The sequence below is a fragment of the Halictus rubicundus genome, chromosome 13 (genome assembly GCF_050948215.1).
Source record: "Halictus rubicundus isolate RS-2024b chromosome 13, iyHalRubi1_principal, whole genome shotgun sequence".
Taxonomy (NCBI): Eukaryota; Metazoa; Arthropoda; class Insecta; order Hymenoptera; family Halictidae; genus Halictus; species Halictus rubicundus.
Genome location: NC_135161.1, coordinates 6647266 through 6669023, shown reverse-complemented (window position 1 = coordinate 6669023; position 21758 = coordinate 6647266). Strand labels below are relative to the sequence as shown.

The 21758-nt window shown below is 41.8% G+C and overlaps 6 protein-coding genes across 9 annotated transcripts in view; 3 read left to right on the top strand and 3 right to left on the bottom strand.

Annotated features, from left to right (window-relative positions):
- Positions 1-236: 236 nt before the first annotated feature.
- On the top strand, positions 237-3318 carry Patsas (palmitoyltransferase Patsas). The gene is made up of 9 exons (XM_076799459.1): positions 237-506; positions 833-1086; positions 1170-1284; positions 1372-1497; positions 1579-2024; positions 2090-2339; positions 2419-2591; positions 2666-2831; positions 2905-3318. The coding sequence occupies exons 2-9, from the start codon at positions 905-907 to the stop codon at positions 3106-3108; spliced, it is 1662 nt and encodes a 553-aa protein (XP_076655574.1). The 5' UTR covers positions 237-506; positions 833-904; the 3' UTR covers positions 3109-3318.
- A 51-nt stretch (positions 3319-3369) lies between these two features.
- Positions 3370-6550, bottom strand: Ced-12 (engulfment and cell motility Ced-12). The gene is made up of 5 exons (XM_076799457.1): positions 6250-6550; positions 5800-6093; positions 5287-5718; positions 4034-5195; positions 3370-3957 (listed from the first exon to the last, which is right to left on the bottom strand). Exons 1-5 carry the CDS (start codon positions 6379-6381, stop codon positions 3794-3796), a joined length of 2184 nt encoding a protein of 727 aa, XP_076655572.1. The 5' UTR covers positions 6382-6550; the 3' UTR covers positions 3370-3793.
- Positions 6551-7010: 460 nt separating this feature from the next.
- On the top strand, positions 7011-8743 carry Irbp18 (Inverted repeat binding protein 18 kDa). 2 transcript variants are annotated; one of them, XM_076799463.1, is made up of 4 exons: positions 7011-7171; positions 7535-7630; positions 7723-7879; positions 7958-8743. In XM_076799463.1, the coding sequence occupies exons 2-4, from the start codon at positions 7535-7537 to the stop codon at positions 8056-8058; spliced, it is 354 nt and encodes a 117-aa protein (XP_076655578.1). In that variant the 5' UTR covers positions 7011-7171; the 3' UTR covers positions 8059-8743. The 2 variants fall into 2 exon arrangements, with proteins under 2 accessions (XP_076655578.1, XP_076655577.1); XM_076799462.1 differs by having other exon boundaries at positions 7011-7197.
- A 142-nt stretch (positions 8744-8885) lies between these two features.
- Positions 8886-9671, top strand: Kappab-ras (NFKB inhibitor interacting Ras like 1). The gene is made up of 2 exons (XM_076799461.1): positions 8886-9031; positions 9168-9671. The coding sequence occupies exons 1-2, from the start codon at positions 8933-8935 to the stop codon at positions 9669-9671; spliced, it is 603 nt and encodes a 200-aa protein (XP_076655576.1). The 5' UTR covers positions 8886-8932.
- Fa2h (Fatty acid 2-hydroxylase) lies at positions 9662-13474 on the bottom strand. Its single transcript, XM_076799460.1, has 6 exons — positions 12666-13474; positions 11179-11404; positions 10546-10706; positions 10272-10404; positions 10077-10196; positions 9662-10005 (listed from the first exon to the last, which is right to left on the bottom strand). The coding sequence occupies exons 1-6, from the start codon at positions 12936-12938 to the stop codon at positions 9920-9922; spliced, it is 999 nt and encodes a 332-aa protein (XP_076655575.1). The 5' UTR covers positions 12939-13474; the 3' UTR covers positions 9662-9919.
- Positions 13475-14422: 948 nt separating this feature from the next.
- The window catches only part of LOC143360470 (sodium- and chloride-dependent transporter XTRP3), a 32781-nt gene continuing 25445 nt past the window's right edge, over positions 14423-21758 (bottom strand). For 2 of the 3 annotated variants that reach the window (XM_076799366.1, XM_076799367.1), the window contains one exon: positions 14423-21579. In XM_076799366.1, coding sequence (XP_076655481.1) covers positions 21427-21579 — 153 coding nt within the window. In that variant the 3' untranslated portion in view covers positions 14423-21426. The remainder of the gene's footprint in view (positions 21580-21758) is intronic. The other variant, XR_013083284.1, reaches the window with a different exon arrangement.

The window sequence follows — 21758 nt, the reverse complement described above, 5'->3', positions numbered from 1 at the left end:
CAAAATGTCCCCCTCTATACCGTGTAAGTTTTCTATATAACATTTTTTCATATTATTACAAATAACGACAATATTCAAAGTGGACATTAGTTATTGCCCCACCCTGTATAGAATAATTATTCTATGTTATGTTTTTGCAGAAATGATCGTAGTTAATGCCTAAGGTTTCGCGTGTTGCACGGTTTTAGTACGCAGGCGTTCATTCAACCACGGTATTGATTTGAATGCGCAATGCCAAATAACGATAGTTGGTCCCATTCGGAAATGCGGACGTTGGTGCCCGTGTCTGGTCGCGTCGCCCAGTAACCAGGCTATCCGTCGAAAAATCGTGTTCACCATAAAGAAAAGGCTGTACAGAGCGAAAAGAATCGGTAAAAATGGTTGGACCGAACATTTCCTTGTGACTAACCGTTCCGGAAGGTGGGTCAACCTCCACGCAGGGCGCATCCTTCAGGACACCTTCCGAACACGAACGTGCAAATACGGAACTCGCGACGCTTTGCAAGGTAAACCGAAACGGAACAGATTTCTCCGAACAATGCAATAATTACAAATCGTAAGAACATCATTGGAAATCTGGATATCATTGAGTACCAGTTGCGGGAAGTTTGGCGACATATAATGCGAATAATAGCACCTTCGAAATTACCGCCAAGTTTCGAATTTTTGGCGGGTTCGAAAAACGAATGCGGATCAAATGAATTGGACGCGTGTCATTCTGTATATTTGATATTAAATCTTGTTAACGTTTCTCGGCGATCGAGCTTCCAGCATTACCTAGATATGAATGTCAATCGTTGAAGTTATAAATCAACTGTTTGGACTGATTTAGGTGTATCCTGTGAGCCCTGTAACAGGGCCCGGTGCAGCGAGGTCCGTATGGGAACTAAGTCCCGATCCCGACATGGTCGGGCATCTACCAAACACTCCAATTTCTAGCACCGCTCATCAAAGCCATGGATCGTCGAAGGGCACCGATTTACAACCAAGAAACGGCCCCGATGACAATATTTATGCCGACGAACATGCGTCAGGTCAGACACCATCCGACGAAACTAGAAGGATCTTTGAACTTCTCAGATCTGGGTGAGACGATTCACTGTCAAAAACACAGTCACTCTCACTATTTTGATCTCGATTATATAAATAACGAAAATCGATCATTACAGCGAGATTGGAGCAGTCGACGAATTAGTAGACAAAAATGGATTGTGTGTATTAAGCGCAAGAGATGAATGGGGCTATACTCCTGCCCATTGGGCCGCATTGGATGGAAACATGGAGGTCGGTTCTCATATTCTGATTAAATAAAAGAAGAAGAAAGGTATAAACTGCGTTGGCTATCTTTAAGATCTCTGATTTGTTCAATAGGTGATGAGATATTTGATAGAAAGAAATGGACCAGTTGATCTTTCCTGCCTCGGAACACAAGGACCTAGACCAATACACTGGGCTTGCAGAAAAGGTCACAGTGCCATAGTCCAATTGCTGTTAAAGGTATACACAACTTAACGAGACGAATGTCTATAGATTTATAATATGTAACTTAATCAAGTTCGCATTGTTTTTGCTTTATAGGCAGGAGTTGCTGTGAACGCAGCGGACTTCAAAGGTTTAACACCCTTGATGACTGCTTGTATGTTTGGGAAATTTGCGACAGCCGCATTTCTGTTAGGGTCTGGCGCGCTGGGACATTTAACAGATATAAACGGTGATACTGCTCTGCATTGGGCAGCTTACAAGGGCCATGCGGAATTAATCAGATTACTTATATACAGTGGAGTAGATCTACAAAAGCCAGATTACTTTGGGTCCACTCCATTGCATTTAGCGTGCCTTTCCGGCAATATTAGTTGCGTTAAGATATTATGTGAGAAAAGTAAAATCGAATTAGAGCCTCGCGACAAGAACGGGAAGACACCGTTGCAGCTGGCGAAGAGTCACAGGCATTCGGAAATCGTTCGAATACTTCAGGCTGAACAGAAACGACGGGCTAGATGGATTCCTCCTATCAACGAACTTTGGTACAAATCATTCATGTCGCTTGTCATCGATTTATTAATTTATCGACCGTTTATTTTTTTCACAGGGCACTACTATTCGGCGGAGCTGGAAACAGTAAAGGTCCTATACTGCTCTTTATGATATCCGTTTTACTATGGGGATATCCGATGTATCTATTAAAATGTATTCCACTGACGTGGAATCTTTTACGCGGCAGTCATTATTGCTTTATTTATTGGAACGTTGTTATGTGGATCTCCTGGATTGTAGCGAACAGAAGGGATCCCGGCTACGTACCTCAAAACAGCGAGACTTACTATAGGGCCATTAAACAAGTACAGCTTTGGAATTTGAGAATGTTTCGTTGAAAAATATTACATACACAGTTTTCAATGAGATTATGTTCTTTTGCAGATTCCGTATTTTGATAAATGGAAAAAAAGAAACGTGTTGCTGTCTCGATTGTGTCACAGTTGCAGATGTTTCAGACCATTGAGAGCGAAGCACTGCAGAATCTGCAATAGATGTGTCACGTATTTTGACCATCATTGCCCCTTTATATACAATTGTGTTGGTTTAAGAAATCGGTAATTCACGGAGAGTCCCTTTTCGAATCTGCACGTAAATCAATTTTTCATTGAACGATAATTCTTTGTTCCAGGATGTGGTTTTTTCTGTTTGTTATGTGCGTAGCGATAAATTGTTCGTTTTCCATTTACTTCGCTTGTTACTGTATGGCGATGGAAGGAATTCAATTGCTATATGTATTAGGTGTGCTAGAAGCTTTAGTGTTCTGTGGACTCGGATGGATATTGACGTGCACTTCGGTAAATATAAAATATACCAACTTCTATCCGATTGTATCGAATAAGACGAATGACCCGTGTTTCATTTATCCAGGTGTTGCACGCGTGTATGAATTTAACTACAAACGAAATGTTTAATTACAAACGGTATTCGTATTTGAGAGACAAGAAGGGCAGATACTTGAATCCATTTAGCAGGGGCCCAGTACTCAATTTTATCGAATTCTTCTTTTGCTCACCAAATCATCAAACAAACGACCCCCAAAGTTATCATATACTTTCAGAAGATATCATGTGAGATATTGCAAATTGTGATCACAATTTTACAGCGCCTTTGCACGCTTAGAAAATGAGAAATATTCTTAATTATACAATCCGTACTATTTTTTGGACTAATTACAACGTATGTACCTGCACACGATCTACATCGTTACTGCTTCTAATATTATCACTTTTTATCTATAATATTATTCATGAAACATGTTTCAATAAATAATTTATTAACTTACACATTTTAATTTATTACACCTCTAATATGTATATAATAATCTTTATAAAATATCTATAAAATGATCGTACTATAAAACGTGACTTTAAATAATGTTGCATTACAATTCATTATTAATTACAGTGAAATTATCAGAAGCGTTGGTAAAGAAGCAGTGTTAGCTTTTATATCAAATTCATATATACAAATAATTTTAAAAGATTTTTTGAGAATCTGTTTGTATGTAAAATTTAAAATATATCTTTGGCAAAATGCACTGCGTTTCCTTGTATAATTCAGCTACAATACTAACACGGTTCAATCTAATACGAAAACCGTGTGTACGGTACAGTCAATATATCAGTAAAAAATGCTAACGTTCATTAGCTGTATAAAAATTGCGATTGTAGTCCTAATAATGGCAGATATTCAAGCCTGAACTCGCATAGACTCTCATCGAATTATTAAAATACCATTTAAAAACGAGAAGAAGTTCTCACTTCAATTCGTAACAAAAATCGTAATTCGGTGGTGGATCTGGAATAGCAGGTGGATCTTGAGGAATATCGATTCCTTCTGCATCCAGAAGTCTCAATTTAATATCCATGGATAATAATGTTTCCAAATCGTTCTCCGCCTCTTTACTGGTCATTTTCTTACCTGAAAGAAATGATTGCTTTTCTAATTCCGTAAGAAACGGCGAAAACCAATGATGTAGTAATGAGTTATCACATACCCAGTAAAGCATTAATGCCATCGGTCCAGTAATCGAAAACTTGTTCATCCGGAGCAACGAAATCCAAGCTGCTAACATCTACGGAATCCAAGATCAAGGAAAAGGCTAAATGGTGCGTGTTTTTCCGTCGTTGTACGTCTTTCATGTGAGGACAGTCTTTCCCAGTGAGCAAACTACGGACTTCAACGACAGCTAATTTCGTGGGGAGCTCGTCGATCGTCGGCACCGACTTTTCATCGCAGTCCCCGTAATGAAATACTTTATGATTGGGCGACAATCGAACGTACCAAAATTTATCTTTGATTCTTTGTCCTCTGGCGCTGTATTTCATAAATCTAGTGCCTTCTACCAAAAACCCTAAGCGCTGTTGTTCAATCAGCTCCAGAATCTCCGGTGTAATTTGTTCCCTGAGCTCGACTATCGGTCTTGCGTGACTCTCGCCCTCCTCCCTGTTAGTTCTTTCTTGTTGCCAAAGATTAGTGATCGTCGAGTAGGTCAACTGTTGCAGCTTATTTTTGAATTTGTCCAATCCTGTGGGTTTGCTCTGAAGCGCTCGAGTGATCTGTTCCCTTACAACCGAAAATACTTTAACAAAGTCTTCGGTAGTGGCTCTCATCTCCTTCCAAGTTTTGTTCAAAAGGACTATGCACACGCAGTAGAACTCCTCGAACGGATGATCGTGAGTGAAGAACATAGGATGATACGATTGACCCTGTTCACTGGGTGCTTCTCCAATACGTAATACCTGGCAGAGCAGCTTAACGAGCTCCACGCTTGTCCTACCGAATGGACATTCGTGTTCATCCGCTCTACAAGAATTCTCGAGAACAACTTTTGTGTAACCTTCGGTGTGATTACGCGCAAAATAAATCATGCAATCCAGAGCAAGCATTCCTGGAGGTGTTTCAGTAAAATCCAGAGCAGGATTGATGTCGTACTTGAAGCCTAATTTCTTATAATCTTTGGCATATAAACCCTGCTTGCGAGCAGTTACGTCTACGCTGAGCGCTCCTTCAGTGTCGAAAGCTATTTTTCGAAGTTCTTTGATTTTATCGTGCGCATCTTGATCTTGGGGATCCATCTTTGTCATCATTCGTTGTTCCCATAGACTTAACATTAACGTTTGCAATACGTACAGCTGATGTGCCATTTCAGCACCGACCTGAATAATTCATTAACTCTAGTATTAATTAATCCTCTAGAAAATTATTCAAAGAGTGTTATAAAAAGAATTAATAATCTGTATTTGATACCTGGGAGGTGGACTCGGCAATAATGTTTGTTAAAAAAATATTTCTAACGTGCTTTGACTGGAGGATCAGTGCAACTGATTTGCGTTTGGATAAATCAGCCTTTAAGAACAAAGCGTTTATTAAGGCTATTGCATTCTGTTGAATCTGTGGGCTGATGCTTTGCAAATGATTTACTAAGTTTTGGAATGTTACTTCTTTCTCAACTTGGGCATACTTTCCAGAAGAATTGAGTACTATGTTTTCAAGGATGCTAAGAGAAGCTTCAACAATACTGATGTCTTGAGTTATAGCCTGGTTGTTTACATAGCTTGCCACTTTATTGATAAATGGTGTTTCCAGAATGTCCCATGAAACAATTCCATGGTCCATCAGTTCAACAAACGACTGAAGCGAATAGGCGAGTGCGCTACCTTTATATTTCTCTCCTTCTACCTGTTAAAGGGACAGAAAGCAGGGGAGTGTACATAGCAATGCAATTCGAAGGAAGTAAATGTTTGCTACGATATTGATTACCTGCGATATGATCAAAGCTAGTCCTTGCTTGTTAATAAATTCTAGGGCGAATGTCATGTCTGTGCTAAGTGTGCTTAACTTTTGTAAAGCAGTATTTTTTTCTTCCGGAGTTCCATTATTAAGCTTTGCCAAAATGTCGCTGGCTGTTTTGGAAGGGGAGAACTCCAATTTCAAAATACTGCCGTTCTTTACCTCATTACGATTTTTCTCCGTGATATAATTTTGATTGTTACTTTCATTAAATTGTAACGAGTATGTCTCAGGATCTGATAGACCCCATCCATTGCATAATTCCTAGTAAAAAATTCAATTAATCGGCAGTGCAACTTTGTGTTTGGAGAACAATTGCTCCGTTATTTTTCGACCAACAATCACCAAGAGAAACAGAAAGAAAACCTTGTAACAATTCGATTTTTACAATGTAGTGATCAGAAAGATTGTTCTACGTACTTGAATGATTCCGGTCAGTGGATGCTTTTGATTAAATTCAATAAGTTGTGCAACTTGATCCGTCATCTCCACAGCAATTTTCACAATGTTCGAATCCTTCTGGACCGGCATTTTTACTGTCTGTGTGTACATGAAAGTCCCAAAAACGATTTTAATTACCGAAGTCAGATCGGAGGATACGATGGGCGCCGGTCCAGTTTATTTACAAAAAACGATACACATTTGACGTATCCCTTGTCATAACAACATGACGGCCATCATGCTGCTCGTATATTAAATCCCAGAATGTTCAATGGCCTCGCCCCTCCACAAATCGGATAAATGAAAACGTCACATAATGACGCGCCGTACGCAGGTCTGCAGCCGCGCGAATTCAAATGCATTCAAATTCGAATAGAATTATACAAATATATTCGTATACGATATGATATACAATAAATATACGATATATATGCACATACGCATGTTATACATTCATTTTTCACAATGAAATCATAACAACTTTCGCAAAATTATGTAGGTACCCCATTTGATCGAAATATTTAATTTTCCGAGGATAAATTAGTTGCGCATGCGCGATAATTGCGAGTATCGATAACTATCGATAGTGCAAGTAGACTATCGATAGGTCTCGATAGCGATGATCATCGATAATTATCGATAGTGCAAATAGACTATCGATAGGTCTCGATAGCGATGATCATCGATAGGTCTCGATAGCGATGATCACCGATAACTATCGATAGCACAATCGACTGTTCTCCACCACTACACATCGCAGATCACCTGCAAGCTCGCTTTAAATAGCATTTCATCATCTACAGGACGTAACTGAATTATATTCTACTGTGTCACCTGTGGTGGTTCACCGAGTGTAAAAGTGTCAGTTTAGAGGATTCCACGGAAACACTGATTCGTGAATGTAAGGATTTTCATGAAACGTATGATGTAAGTTAAATTGACGCGTACGAAATACGACATCTCTCGACATTCGACGGTGTTTCTCGGTATTCTAAACGTTCGAATCATACTACACGCTGTAAAAACATTGACCCTGACTTATCCGTTGCATTAGTGGGTGTACTACACACCGTGTGCATAGTATGCATTGCATACAAATGCGTTGTGACGTGACGTATATTACGCGAGCTGCTACGTAAACATAATGATAAAAAGTAATCACAAAACAACGTTGAAAAGCAATACAAAACGAATAATTCATCAAGTAAATATGCGCAACTATGTAAAGAAGCTGTAAACTTAATGCGCTGTTGAATATGTTTAGATGGCACCGAAAAATAAGGAAAACAAAAAGAAGCGGCAAATTTCTGAAGAAGAGGACGATGAAGATTATCGAAGGAGGAGGGATCGAAATAATCAGGTAGCGGAATTGAATCTATATTCTGTATACTGCGTAAGTTAGTTATCATGTATTTTAGTATTATTTTACGTAATTCTTTGGTACTGTTATAGGCTGTAAAACGTTCTAGGGTCAAAAGCAAATTACGTACTCAGCAGACTTTAGAACGGGTGAACCAGTTGAAGACAGAGAATGAGTTGCTCGAAGAAAAAATTAAGATGCTCACCAAAGAACTTGGATTTTTGAAAGATCTGTTTCTTGCGCATGCTGGTATGTCTGCATACCTCTACATATTTTATTTTCCATTATGTATAATGGATATAATACATGAAGCATTTATTATTTCAGGATCCAGTCAACATTCTATAAACTTTCAAGATATAGATTTGAATGCTCTTCTGGCTGATGACTCAAAATCGGAAGAACAAAAGGATGGATCTGAACTATAGGCTACAGTAAGTTCCACGTAGAGAAGCAACGTGGTACAGATCAAATTTGAGATGAAGATGTTGGTTCGTCTAATTCCATCATTAAAATAGATATCTTGGAAAGATATCTATCTATAATTGATTCATAAAAACTTGTATGGAGATCTTACATGCACCTTGTCGTGCTAAAAGATTTACCAACATTTAAATTTGGGGTAACGAGCGTGAAAGTGTACAAAATTGAAAATGTGAATGATTATTATATAATTGCGAGAAGACCGAATCACAATGACAGTAGAGTATAATACAAATGTAAATTTTGTACATACACTGCTTGGGAAGGGGAGCAGAATGGTGGACAAAAGGGAGAGTGACACATTCAGAACTATTCATAACATCAGACACTATGACCGGACAGTGAAGACATTTTAATTAACAGTAAATACAGTTTGGGTAAATGCTGACACCACTTGCTAGAATTGTTTATAACAGCTTTGCTCGAATCATTCCAATTTAGCTTTCCACTTGTTAGACGTTTTTACATTACAACGTCTCTGCACAGATACGTTAGGACTGGAAGTAGGAAACACGTACAAACATTTTACAGAAGTGCAAAACTAACAGAAAATATCTGTTAAGAGATTCGATATTTTTAAGCTATCGAAAGAATTTGTAAATCAAATAAATCGAATGAAATGAATATTAATTAATTCGATCGAAAGTAACACTTTTTCCCCTAGAAACGTGTCGGTCACTATCGAGTCACTAGACTCAGTGTTGACCTCGGTGACATGACACATAGAAAAATGTCATATTTTCCGCCTGCACGTTACTTTTGACGTTTACGTTCGAATGACAATAGTTTAGCAGTGTTCTCGAAATACAAGAATCGAATATGGGAAAAACAACGAAGGTGGTTGTCTGCGGAATGAAAGGCGTGGGAAAAACAGCGTTGTTGGAACAACTCATTTACGGGACCATCAACGCCAAAACAGTAAGCGTTTAGAGGTTATGTTCGTTTCAAATGTTTCGGAAGGAAATGCGTTCGTGTATTATTGACACATAACAATATAACTTAACGTGTACATTTATCCTTCAATTGTATAAAAGATTAATATTCGATGCGACAGGAAATACATCCTACTATCGAGGACATTTATGTCGCGAACATTGAAACGGATCGCGGCACCAAAGAAAAAGTGCGGTTTTACGACACAGCTGGACTGGAATCTCTGCAAAACAACGCGAATAATCAACAAATGCCACGACACTATCTCGGTTTCGCGGATGGCTATGTTCTGGTTTACGACACAGCTAAGCCAGAATCCTTGGATGTACTGTTCCCGTTGAAGAAGGACATCGACCGGAACAAGGACAAGAAAGAGATAACGGTGATCGTTGTTGGTAACCGGACCAAGGAGGAAGAATCTCACAGTTTGGAGAACACGGCCAGCAAAGCAGCCAACTGGTGTACCAGAGAGAAACTGAAACACTATGAACTAAATGTCATGGACAGAACCAGCTTGTTCGAAGCGTTCGTTCATCTGTCTTCTCGATTGAATCCTCCCGCGAATAAGAGCACTTTCCCACAGCTGAGCATGGGTAGAAAGAATGTCAAAGTCGATGCGCCTTAAACTTATTTATTTACTGTCCGGTAACTGGAGTACCGGTCCCTTTTGTTCAGTACTTAATATCTAGTAGTAACGAAACGCACGAACATGAGTCGTTCTCATCGTTTCCTTCTCTCTCTCTCTCATGCTGAGATCTCGTGCGTCTTCTGTTCCTTCTTTTTGTACTTAAATATTGTCCATTGGACAGAGACGAGATCGATGAGAAGAAGCGACTATTGGTACAAATACAAGCAACAGCGACACGTTGTTTGTCACCATTCTATGGGTTTTGTTAATTTCCGCAAGCAAATGTTCGTTCCGAACGCGTGGTCCCATAGCTTGCTGCTGATACCGAAACCTGTAGGAGCAACCCTTTCGTTAGCATTCAATGACAATTAGAGCAGTGTTTGAAGGTAAACGAATCATTACCTAGCTCGTGATGCGAGAAATGATGATAATTGTGATTCCTTTTCAAGGTGTAGAAATAGGAACTGCTGTTCGGTGCTCCATAATGTAAATAATAATGAATTAAGTCGTAACAGAGGTACCCTGCGAACGAAATTAACTTATTGTATTAGAACACGGTAATTTACATTAGAGGCAAAACATGTCTGCGAGAAGTACCTGTTGTAGTACCGGCGGCGAGGAAATAAACCACTGTCGAAGGAAATGTTGCTTGGTAAATGTTCCACAATAGTTTAGCTATAAGCAGACCGATCACTGGCGGGAATACTAGCCTCCTGTTGTCGAACGGAGCCTTGTGGAAGGAAATAAAAGGGAAATTGATTAGATGATGTAATCAGAGCCACAGACACCGACACCAGATTTTTCTTTTCCTTTTTCTGGCTACAGAGCGAATGATTATACACATGTAACAATTACTTTTCAGAGTACTTACCTTGTGATGGATACCGTGAAGTATGAAGTGCAGGGAAATAAGTAGTCTCGACGTGGCCGGCGGCTTAAAATGAAACAGTTTCCGGTGAAGCACGTACTCCAGTATAGTCCATAGCATGATACCGAATGCGTACGAGACGAAAGCTTCGGCTACCGCGTGTCCTGAAAGTTCGAACGTTGGTTTGCCTTACAATGAGCATGCCGGGGACCTAGACATACCGATTTAGATGAAACTATGGGAGAGATAGTTCTCGGAAAAATATCTCCAAGAAAGTACGCTTTCCGTCCTGAACTTTGCTGTTTTCATCCCTCTAACATGGACGTTTCCCGACACAAAGAGGAAACACGCGTGAAACATTTTTCCAAGACCTACTCTCCCCGGTGTATTTCACTGTGAACGATTCTAACGCGACGCGGGAACTGCATGACGCGTTATTGATACTACGCGACCTCGGATGCACGGAAACGTCTCGAGGAATTACGCGGAAGCGTGAAATCTTCGAGCAGATAACAATTGTGTAACGCCGGTCGAGAGCATGGAGAATGTTTACGCTCGCGTTGCGTGTAAGTCGGAGATTAGATAATCGCGGGCGTGACAAATGAGTCAGGAATAATGAAAAGAGATAATAATTACCAGTGTAATGGCCGGCCATGTTCGCGAGGCCGCAACAAAGAAAGTAGACGCACACCGGGATCCATACGATCGGGATCAGGTACCATGGAGTGATCGACAGGACCTCCAACAGGGCCGACTTGAACATTCGAATCTCACGGTTCACCGGCAGGTTCGCCCATTCCCAGTACCGATCACCCAATTCTCCTACTTGTCCAAGTATAGCCGCGTCCCAATCGATGAGATCCTATCAAATCATCAGGTGGTCGCACGTGAATCGCGAAGGATCCATTCTTGTTCCAAGAATCGAAGGTACTCTCTTTGCGCGAAGGCAAAGGAGGTCGAGGAACCGTCCTCCCGTTACTTTCTCTCACTGATTTTACTTTGTTGTGTAATAAAGACGACATTCTTAATTATCATTATCGTTATTTCACAGGAACGATCTCGTTGCGATAACGAACGATTAACGGGGAAACGTCGCGTAAGAAGGAAACTCGAGGAGATCGATCGTACCAGAAATTCGAAACAAGTGTTGGCACGATTTGTCACCTGGCTAAGATTACCGTCGGAGCGATTACCGTTGAAGATAGCCGGCTGGTTGCTTCCAAGAAACATTACAATCGGATTCTAATAAGTATTTCTTTGGAAGCCGAGAGCGCGTAATTCACGATGAATAGCGAATTCACGGTGTTTGCGCGGAGCCCGCGTCAAATCCGGGCTTACCGAAGCTGAAGAATCGGAATTTAGAGGAATACCTTTGGGGAAGAGCGAGCGGTTCAAGGTCCGATAACGATAACGCGGGACCTTCCGCGCGAAGGCCGGCAGTACGACAGCACAAACTTTGCAATTCTTATCGCCGGACAGCGGATGTTTATTTAAACGAATTTTTTGTTTTTTCTAAAAGAATCGCGGTCGCGAGAATTATCGCCACTATCACGCTATCGTTTATCGATCCACGGACACTAATCGCCGCATCCCGCACCGTTATCTCTGCGTCTGCCGCGATTTCCGGAAACGCAAGATATCAATTAACATTTTCGATGTCACGGATTATTTGGCTAGACAATGGGACCAGTGTATCGTGTGCACCTGGAAACACGTTTACGTTCGAGCCACGGTAGAAGCGGTAAAAGCTTCGTCAGAATATCATTGGTGTATTTATAATTTGTAGCGTAACACGCTAGTAATAGTTTCGTGATTAGTTTATCTATATCTTTCGCCAATAGGATTACGAGTCAGTGATAGAAACCACGATAGTAGCGAAGAGAAGGGAATATTTAGTATACATTTATTTGTAAACACTTTCATACGGTAGAATTCTGAACTTGTGGGGGTCCATTTGAATAATGTTATTCTATTTTAGAGGGTGCTGTATCCGGACGATTCTATTTCATTCTGGCTTTGATCGTCTACCGCAGCTCCAACGTAAACGCAACCATATAGGAGCGTTGAACGGGGGTTGAAACGGTCCCGGAAACGTCGCGAAGGAACGGCCCCGAGTCACTCACTTCGTACTCCTGGTACTTCTCTTTCGCGTTGACAGTGAACTCCTCGAACATGTGGAAGGCGGCTTTCGAGTGCGGGTTCTCCGCGAAAGCTTTGTCCAGGCTCCGATTTTCAAAGTGGTCGAGCACTCGTTTCCCGCCAGGATGATGCCTGAGGAACTGGCCGATGTTGTAGGACCGGTCCCGATATTTCACTAAGAACTCGTTCTCGCCGACGTTCGATCGGTCCGAGGCGGTCGCCGATCGACGATCACCGTTCATCACTGGTTCGCCCATCGCACCGGTTATCACGGCGATCGAACGCTGCCCGAATCGGTGCCGCGACAAAAAGCGAATTGTTCGGAACGAGCCGACGATTCGAACGACGCTTTATCGTAGCCCACTTCGAATCTTTTTGATAAGATTCCGCCGACGAACGACGTGCGAGCACTATGCGAATAGTCCGACGATGTGTATCGCTTTTGAAAACTGTTATCTACGCCGATAAGTTTCTGTCTATACGGTGACACCATCGTCGAACCTTTTTCCTCTGGTTTTTTATCCGGAATCGGTAAATGTTATTACACGGTACAACGGGAATCTTGTATACCAACGTCATTATTTGTTGCACACAGATGCCCGGCTTCCTGCTTCTCAAAATACTCTACAAACGCGTGACTTCATCCTTGACTCACCTTAAACTGTGTCATCTTCAAAACAATGATATTGTCATTCTAGCCGTTTTAGAGAAAGAAATCGTTTTCGAAAAAAGTTATTCGTATTTTGAAGAGTGTCGGAATACTTATGGACAGGGGTGTACTGGTATTGTTATCTTGCCACGACTTACCTGTTTCCGTCGGCTTTCTTTCCTGGTTTACCTGCGGTAGACGCGGGACGTCGCACAGTGGTCCAGATCGAGGAATTACAATAGCTGTCCATTTGATAAAAAAGAAGCTTGCTAATATCGATGCTTGTCGAATATATATTGCTTCCTAAATGTCTGATTTATTCAAAATTTTGATTAGAACAGGCATTTAAAAATCAACACTTTATGAACCCTGTTTTTCGAAAAAATTACCTCAATTCTTATTGAAAACCTGGAGAACCGATTTAATATTACGCGTTCATTTTTGTTTCAAATGAATAGTGTTTAATATTTATAATTTCTTGACATAACAATGCTTGGTAAACTACAGAGAATCTTCAAAGTTCTCTATCATTGGTAAAGGATATGTTTTGAGTTCCATATAGTTCCGCGTTGTACCAAAGTGCATTATTTTCAGTACACTTTTCTCTATAAAATCATGCAAGATTCATATCCCATTCGGTCTCGGTACAAAAGTTATTATTGTTTAAACCGCCTCTGTGACCGGAACCGCACGGAGCGTTAAGAGGTTCTTAAGGTTGTCGTATGATTCTTTTACGATAAGACGGCGAAATAATCGCAATTTCAGATAAAAAAGTACATTATCTCCAGAATTAAAAATTATTTTGTTATTTCATAACCCGGCAACAGCTAAAGTCGAGGGTAAAGAACATTTTCCACGAATATCTTGGAAACTACTGCACGTAGGAAAATGGTGTACATGGCAAAATTGTGTGTCTTTTTATAAGAAATACACCTGCGAAGACAGATTTCAAATACCACCATTTGTTTCAATAATATACTAAATATCATTCATTATTCACATGTTATCGCAATCTCTCGGGCATTCCCGGTGCTCCGACAAGAAAATGTTTCAAACAAAAATGAATCAGTCTTCCAAGAATTTAAATATAAAAAATTAAAAAAAAATTTTTTTGTAAATGAAACATTAATGTCACCTTCATTTTTTAATTGTGACTATATATTTTTTACTTAATAATGTTATAGCTGACGTCAAGACGAATCCAATGACCTACTGTACAATGGCCTTAAGTCTTGAGACAATGCTAAAATTTTTGCGAACAGCTAATCCCTCGATCTGGACCAGTGTGCGTCGCGTGAATTGATAACGGGGATAACGGGATCGATCGATCGTAGAGATCTTCCTCGTACTCGGCAATAAATAAGCTTTTATTTAAACGTATTTTTTTTTTGTTTTCTTTCTGGATAATCGTGTATACAATACACCGCTATGTATACGATCTATGTGTTAAAGTCTACAAACGCGGCAGCGGTCGTGCTTCGTTCCTTCTCCGGCGAATGACCCACGGATGCGGAAATGGCAAGAGGACACGGTGGTTCTGAGCGTAGTCCCGAGCATTCGCGCTGCCAAAAATATAGCGTTTCTTCGAGCGTAATCGTCGTCTTCGTCGTCGTCGTCGTCGTCGTCAGGACGGGACGTGCAACTTTCCGGTGTTTCTCTGTGAACGGGGCGGAAAACGCCGTCGAAGTATCGACGGCCGAGCGTGCGCCGTTCTCGACGGAAATTCGCGGCCATTTCTTTGGTTTATCTCTCTCGCTTTTCTCTCTCTCTCGCTCTCTCTCCCTCTCTGTCTCTCTTATCTCGTCGTTTGTTCGAACAGGATGTTCGAGACCGAATTTCGAACGCTTTGCGGCCCGTCGACGCTCTCGCTCTCCCACTTCAATTCCACGTAATCAATACCTCTTATCGGTTCCCGAAATTAAGCTGCGATATTACGGCTTTAAATTCGTACCGAAGCATTTCAGCGGACTTTCAGAGAATCGTACAATTTATCTGGCAGCTTTGATAATAATTGTATCATCGTGTTTGTATTGTACGACCGTGTTTGATGGAGCAAAATAGAGTTTGACTTCTGGAATACGAATATAACAAATATATAGAAAGCACTGAAATACAGGATGACCGATATTGCTTAATATGAATATAACAAACATATAGAAACCACTGAGGTACAGGATGTCCTAAAAATGTTGTACTTCCTTTAAAGGGGTGATTCCTGAGGTGATTTCAAGTAACTTTTTCCTTTGCGGAATTGTTCTCCGCGGCTCCGTTAAAGAGTTATTAATTAAAAACACGGACCAATCAGGGCGCGGCGATGGCGGACCGATTGCGGGTCGGCCAATGGCAACGCCACGCTCAGCGGGACTTACGCTTAACGCGCATTGCCGCGCCCTGATTGGTCCGTGTTTTTAGCTAATAACTCCTTAACGAAGCCACGGAGAACATTTCCGCAAAGGAAAAAGTTGCTTCAAATCACCTCAGGAATCAGGCCTTTCAAGGAAGTAGAACATTTTTGGAACACCCTGTATAATGAAATGTCTTCGAAATTGTTCCTCTCGAATGTAATTAAATGTCCGCTTAGGATGCGAACTGGTGAAACGACCGGAGGAAAAGCGAGCAGCGAGAGCGTCGTCTGTGAAGGAGAGTTGTCTTTTCGGTGAACGCAACAATTAAAACGCAGTTCGGTAACTCTTAACTTTAGTAGCATCTTTTTACAGTGGTATGTATAGGGTATAAACAACAAAGTTTCGTACAGGTTATCGGAACAGAAGAGCGCAACGGCTCTCGATAGGACTGCAAAACGTCGACCCGTCCGTTTTATCTCCGGTTTGCCGAACGGAGAAACGTTTCCGCGAAGACCTCTCTCTCTCTCTCTCAATCTCTCTCTCTCTCAATCTCTCTCTCTCTCTCTCTCTCTCTCTCTCTCTCTCTCTCTCTCTCTCTCTCTCGTTCGTTCTCGTTTTTAAGTACGGCGATCTTCGAAAATTCGACGGAACATTTTCGCGGTCTACCATCGCCTTTTTTTCTCCTTTTTCTTTTTTAAGTAATCGGGTTTTTTTCTTTTTTCTCATTTTACTTTTGTTTCTTCTAGCGAGTCGGAAGTACTCTCGGCGGACAAGGACGGCGTACAGTGTGCTCGTTTTGGGGATCGGACCTGGGACGCTAATGGAATTTTTACGAGGCGTTTACTCGCTCGGCTTGGTAATATTCGCAGTACCGTAACAATATCGACAACGGATATATGTGTGTGTTGCTACACCTACATAGAAACAATTGCCGTTCGTCTAAAAGCCCGACGTAATCAAACTATATACGTATAACGTCTCCACGAACCGGTTCGGCTCGGTTGCTTTCGTATAAACCGCGTTTGTAATTCTCTAGAAATTCGGCGAGAGCTCTCGCTGCTAAAAGCAACGTGCAAAGGCTACAAACAAATTCCTCGGGGTTCGTTCGACGTTCGCGCCGTCGATCCAAAAATGTTTCACAGCTTCGACTATTTGTTTCAGAAGAAAACAAAATCGAATGAAGGTAGAGAGACGAAGAAGCGAAGGTAAGGGGGTGCACGTGGGACATCGAAGAAGAGATGGAGCTGTCCGAGAAGATTTCAGTAGAATAGGAAATCAGCGGTGAAATATTTAGACAAAGGCTACAAAGAAACTCGTCGAAGTCCGTTCGACGTTAGCGCCGTCGCTCGGAAAATGTTTCTCAGCTTCGACCATGCATTTCAGAAAAAAAATGGAATGTGAAGAGAAGAAGAAGATGAAGAAGAGATGGAGCTGTCTGAGAGGATTCAAGTAGAATTGGGAATCAGCGGTGAAATATTTCTGCAAAGACGAGCGCGAATTCGGGATCGCACACTGTAACCGCCTCCACCGACTATCACTACGAATACGTAGTCGCAACGAGATACCGTCTATCGTATTCTATGCCCTACTCGTACAACGCTATTAGACGAGCAGGCGAGTTCGCCTCTAGCTTAGGTTGTCGTCTCTGACGTCTCTGTTACCCCTGAGGTTTGGAAGCAATTAGGAACGTTGGGCACCGTCGCGTCGTTTACGAGTCGATCTTCCAACGGTGGGACCAGGCTTGGGAAAGCTGCAGCGCAGCTCGTTCTCCCGAACGGTAATTCGTCACTCCTTGGACGTTTCGCCGCGGCTTTCCCAGCCCTAAAACGCTTTGCATCCTGTGCATTTCGAGCCACTGAATCGGGACAACGCGGAAGACCGAGCGAAACGTGTCGTTTTCATCGGCACATGAACGCAGACGGCGCTTTTCTCGAAAAAAGAAAGATCGACGTTCGAATTTCAATGTAAAATGAATTCGCGTTCGAACGAACTCGAATTTAATCGCTTGCCGTATACAATGTAAAGCCATACAGTCGAAACGCACTTTGAACAGAATTTAATCATTAGGTCGTCGCATATGACATGTCTGATTTCAGAATGGAAATTCGATAATTACGGAACAGTACATATTACAACGGTTCATTGTAAGACTACGCATTTTTATGCAAAATATAAAATTTCTCAAGTCGTTTGTAGGAACCAGAAACGAAATAAAAATATACTTTTCCTGTCAATAATTTTAACACACTGTTCTTCGAACGCAAAATAGAGATGACAATACTTTAAATGAAGAAAATTCAATTTCTATCGAATAAGAATCAATTTTGACCGAATAAGTTGGTTAGAACAATGCTTACTGTGATCCATGAGCTCATTTGGAATTATATGTTTATTCAAAGTTGCTGTTCATAATTGGACGCGTCATATGCGACAACCTAATAGAGACAGAAAATTAATTTCACGGGGAAGTGTACTGCGTAACAATTCGTACGGCAAGTGGACCGATCCAATTGGAAATCAAGTAGAACGAACAACTGGTCAGGACGTTTTATCGTAATCATCGGATCCGAGCGATCGAGAACATCGCACGATCGCGAGAGAACGAACCGTGGATCACGTTCAGGCCGGTTGGAAACGTGTCGCGTCTCGCCTACAGTTGAGCAAACGAATCGACGAAGCGGAGCTGTGTTAGCACACTCCTCCCCCTGCTTTGTAAAGACCGTTTTCGCATTGTCCGGTTGACAAACGTTGGTCGATCACCACGCGCTCCATCTTATCGTCCCTTTTGCTCGCCCAATGATAAGTTGCAATGCAAAACGGAAAAAAGTTTTAGCTTCTTGAAGTTATTGCAGGGATCAAATTACTGTGGGGGTACCAATTACTGTTCCTATATTAATCATAATACTAAAGAGGAGATATTAAATCTTTTTCCATTGAAATCAGTTAATATATATATGTTATATATCTCTTTTTCAATATTCATTACGCCTCAAAAATAAGTATACAGGGTGGTCCACCTGAATACGTGACACTAATTGATATGGTTCTTATTTATGGTCAAAGTCAAGCAATTCGAATTTACTGACAAAAATTTCGCGAAAAGTGGTCAAAAGTTGTGAAAACCTGTCGCGAAACTGGTAATATTGTAACAATAAAACTGTAACAATGTCAGTGATAAAACTGTGACCGCTACTAACGTCAGTGATATCGATGGAAATGAGTATCATGTCGAGCTTCAATTTTAGAAGTTAGAGGTTACTTCAAGGTCGTATTATAAATATGTCTAAGTGCGTTTTAATGGCAACTAGAATGTACAAGGATAAAAAATATCGATAATCTCGAAACTCCGGACAAAATGACCTTGAGAAAAAAATAACATGTGCAAAGCATTCACCTTGTGATACCATTTACATTCCATTAAAAACATTTGTTACGTTATCAAAAATAAAGAAAATATTTAGGTGGACCACCTTGTAGTTATTATAGGCACAGTAATTGGTACCCACACAGTTATCGGGTCCCTGAACCTGGAAGGAAAGAAATACTTAACGACTGTGCAATGAATAGGGACAAGACGGAGCGTTAAAGCCAGCTCTCCACTTTGTTAATTCCGCGTACAATCGAGGATGCATAGTAAAAAGAATAGACAGGAAAGTCGAGAACGAGCATAACACCGGCTGGCGATTCGCCAAAATTGATTGGTCGATCGAACTGAGAAAACTGAACAATGCGAGAACGCTCGTTCCGAGTACCACGCGGCGCGATCGCGTATCTTCTGTTTGGTGCTTAACGCTTTATCTGTTGACTTAATAATCCCTCGAGAATCGAGGATTAGTGTGGAGTTTCTAGCGGATTTTTACAGTTGCGACGGCGCGTTCAATTCACACCGATAAACAATCTGGAGTGATGTCGTTCAAACATTTTTGTTAACAGACTTCCGGTTGGCTGAAGTGTTCAACATGACCGTCGGTCCGGGTTTTGTCAATGCTCGTCATTATCGGTATCGTTTACAGAAGTTAACTGAAATTTGTACTGTCGCAGCTTGTTTGGCGCGTTCGATGGCCCACTGGAAAAGCGCTATCTGTCTGAAACGTTTGCGGTGCGAGTACACTAGCGCGAGTGACTCGCGACACATTCTCCAGCGAGAGCAACTTCCGGGAGCGTAGTCCACATGTCCTCAAATATTATAAATATCTTCAACTTGCTGGCCGCTGTCTCAGCTGTTTCTTGATTTTGCAAGGAAGGTCGCAAGTCACTTGCTATTGTACTCGCTCATTTTTACCGCGGGTGAAAGTGTTTTCGCGTCGACCCGTGGCACTCGAACGGGTAAACGCAGATTTAAACCATCCGCACAGACACGGAACGGTTCCAGTATACACTGATAGACTGCGGATTTTATGCGTTTATGACAACGAGTAGCTGCAATTTGACACGGTGTTAAGATCGAAAGAATTGAATCAATATACTGGTAATTAATTTCAATATGATGTATTCATGTTAACTTCAATATATATGTATTAAAGAAAGGAAAGCGTCCTTGGCGCGTCGTCCGCAACTTTGTCTATCAGGGACGGCGCGCCCTAATCTCTGACACGTGTACTTTTCAACGACAGCTTAGATATTGTCAGAGAATGTGGTTCAGGCGAATCAAATGAGAAAAAATCCCAAAATGCTTTCGATGGAAGCCTCTATAGTGGCGTACAGTGCTTAAACGGTTAAGCGACTACATCAGCGTCCTTTTCCTACATCTTATAACAAATGCAGACAATTTTTCTTTCGCACGAAGATCCGCAGTCTGTACATTAATAATACCTTTTTCGCCTGGTTTACGATATGCGTCTGTATTACGTAATACAGTGATTTCTGCATATATGTCGCCAAGACCTAGATGATAAATGTCGCGGAATTATCCCGTCTACCGCGGGGTATACACCGCTCGTCTCCTGGACGATACACGACGCTGGCAAGGCCCGTGTTGTTGACATATATCGAGAATTCACTGTACTCCCAAAGAGTCACTATAACTCCCCGTCGAATGGTTACTTTCCCTTGAAAAAAATCATGTATAGTCTCGGAACATGTACCAACAAAGTTCACAAAGTTTGCAACTGATACATTCGACGGTCTCTCTTAAAAAAATTCTGAAACTTCGCCGGTCTTCTCGCAACGTCTCGATGGAGAGGAAAATTCGTGGTACAATGATTTCTCTATATACGTCGCCAAGACCTCGATGATAAATGTCGCGGAATTATCCCGACTACCGCGGGGTATACACCGCTAGTCTCCTGGACGATACACGACGCTGGCAAGACCCGTGTTGTTGACATATATCGAGAATTCACTGTATTCAAATGGATCGAGGATCCGTGTCTGCGCGGATGGTATAAATCGGTGATAAATCGACCATAACGCGTTCTGCTTGCCGCGCCGTAGTGGTTTCCCGCGTTACTCTGTGTCTCCTCTTAGTTTCGTCCACGCTCGATTACTCTCCGTTTGTACTCGGCCCGTTTTTACTCGGCGTTTTGATTCGCACGGCCTCCGTACGGAAGGTGAAGTATTGCTTTCGGAACAGAGCGCCGATCCCGTGTCGGCTGCCGTCTGTCGGTTGGTATTTAACTCGCGCGCTTGCCACACACGCCATCGCACACCCATCGCGCTTTGTCGTCGATTTTTTGATCATTCGATTTCCGCCGGTCGCTGCTGGCCACCGCGCGAGAGAAGACTGCGGACCCATCGACTCGGTTCGCCCGCTCAGAAGTCCATCACCTCCATCTTGAACGGTTTACCCTGCAGCTTGTTCGACACGATCTTCGTGATCGGCGGCGCGCTGTTGTTGTCGTCGTCGCTGTTGATGTCCTCGTCCTCCTCCGGGAAGTCCTCGAGCCTGTCGTGATACTCGTCCAGCTGGAAGAACAGATTCACGTAACGATTAATCTACGGCGATCGTCTTCCTAACCCGTTCACTGTTCTCTTTTTTTTTTTTTTTTCGTTTCAGGCCGATCGATTCCGTGAACCAGAACAAAACTCAGCTAAACAAAGTCTAGGGCGTGAGATCGTTTTCGAAACGAGGCCGAGCTAGCGTT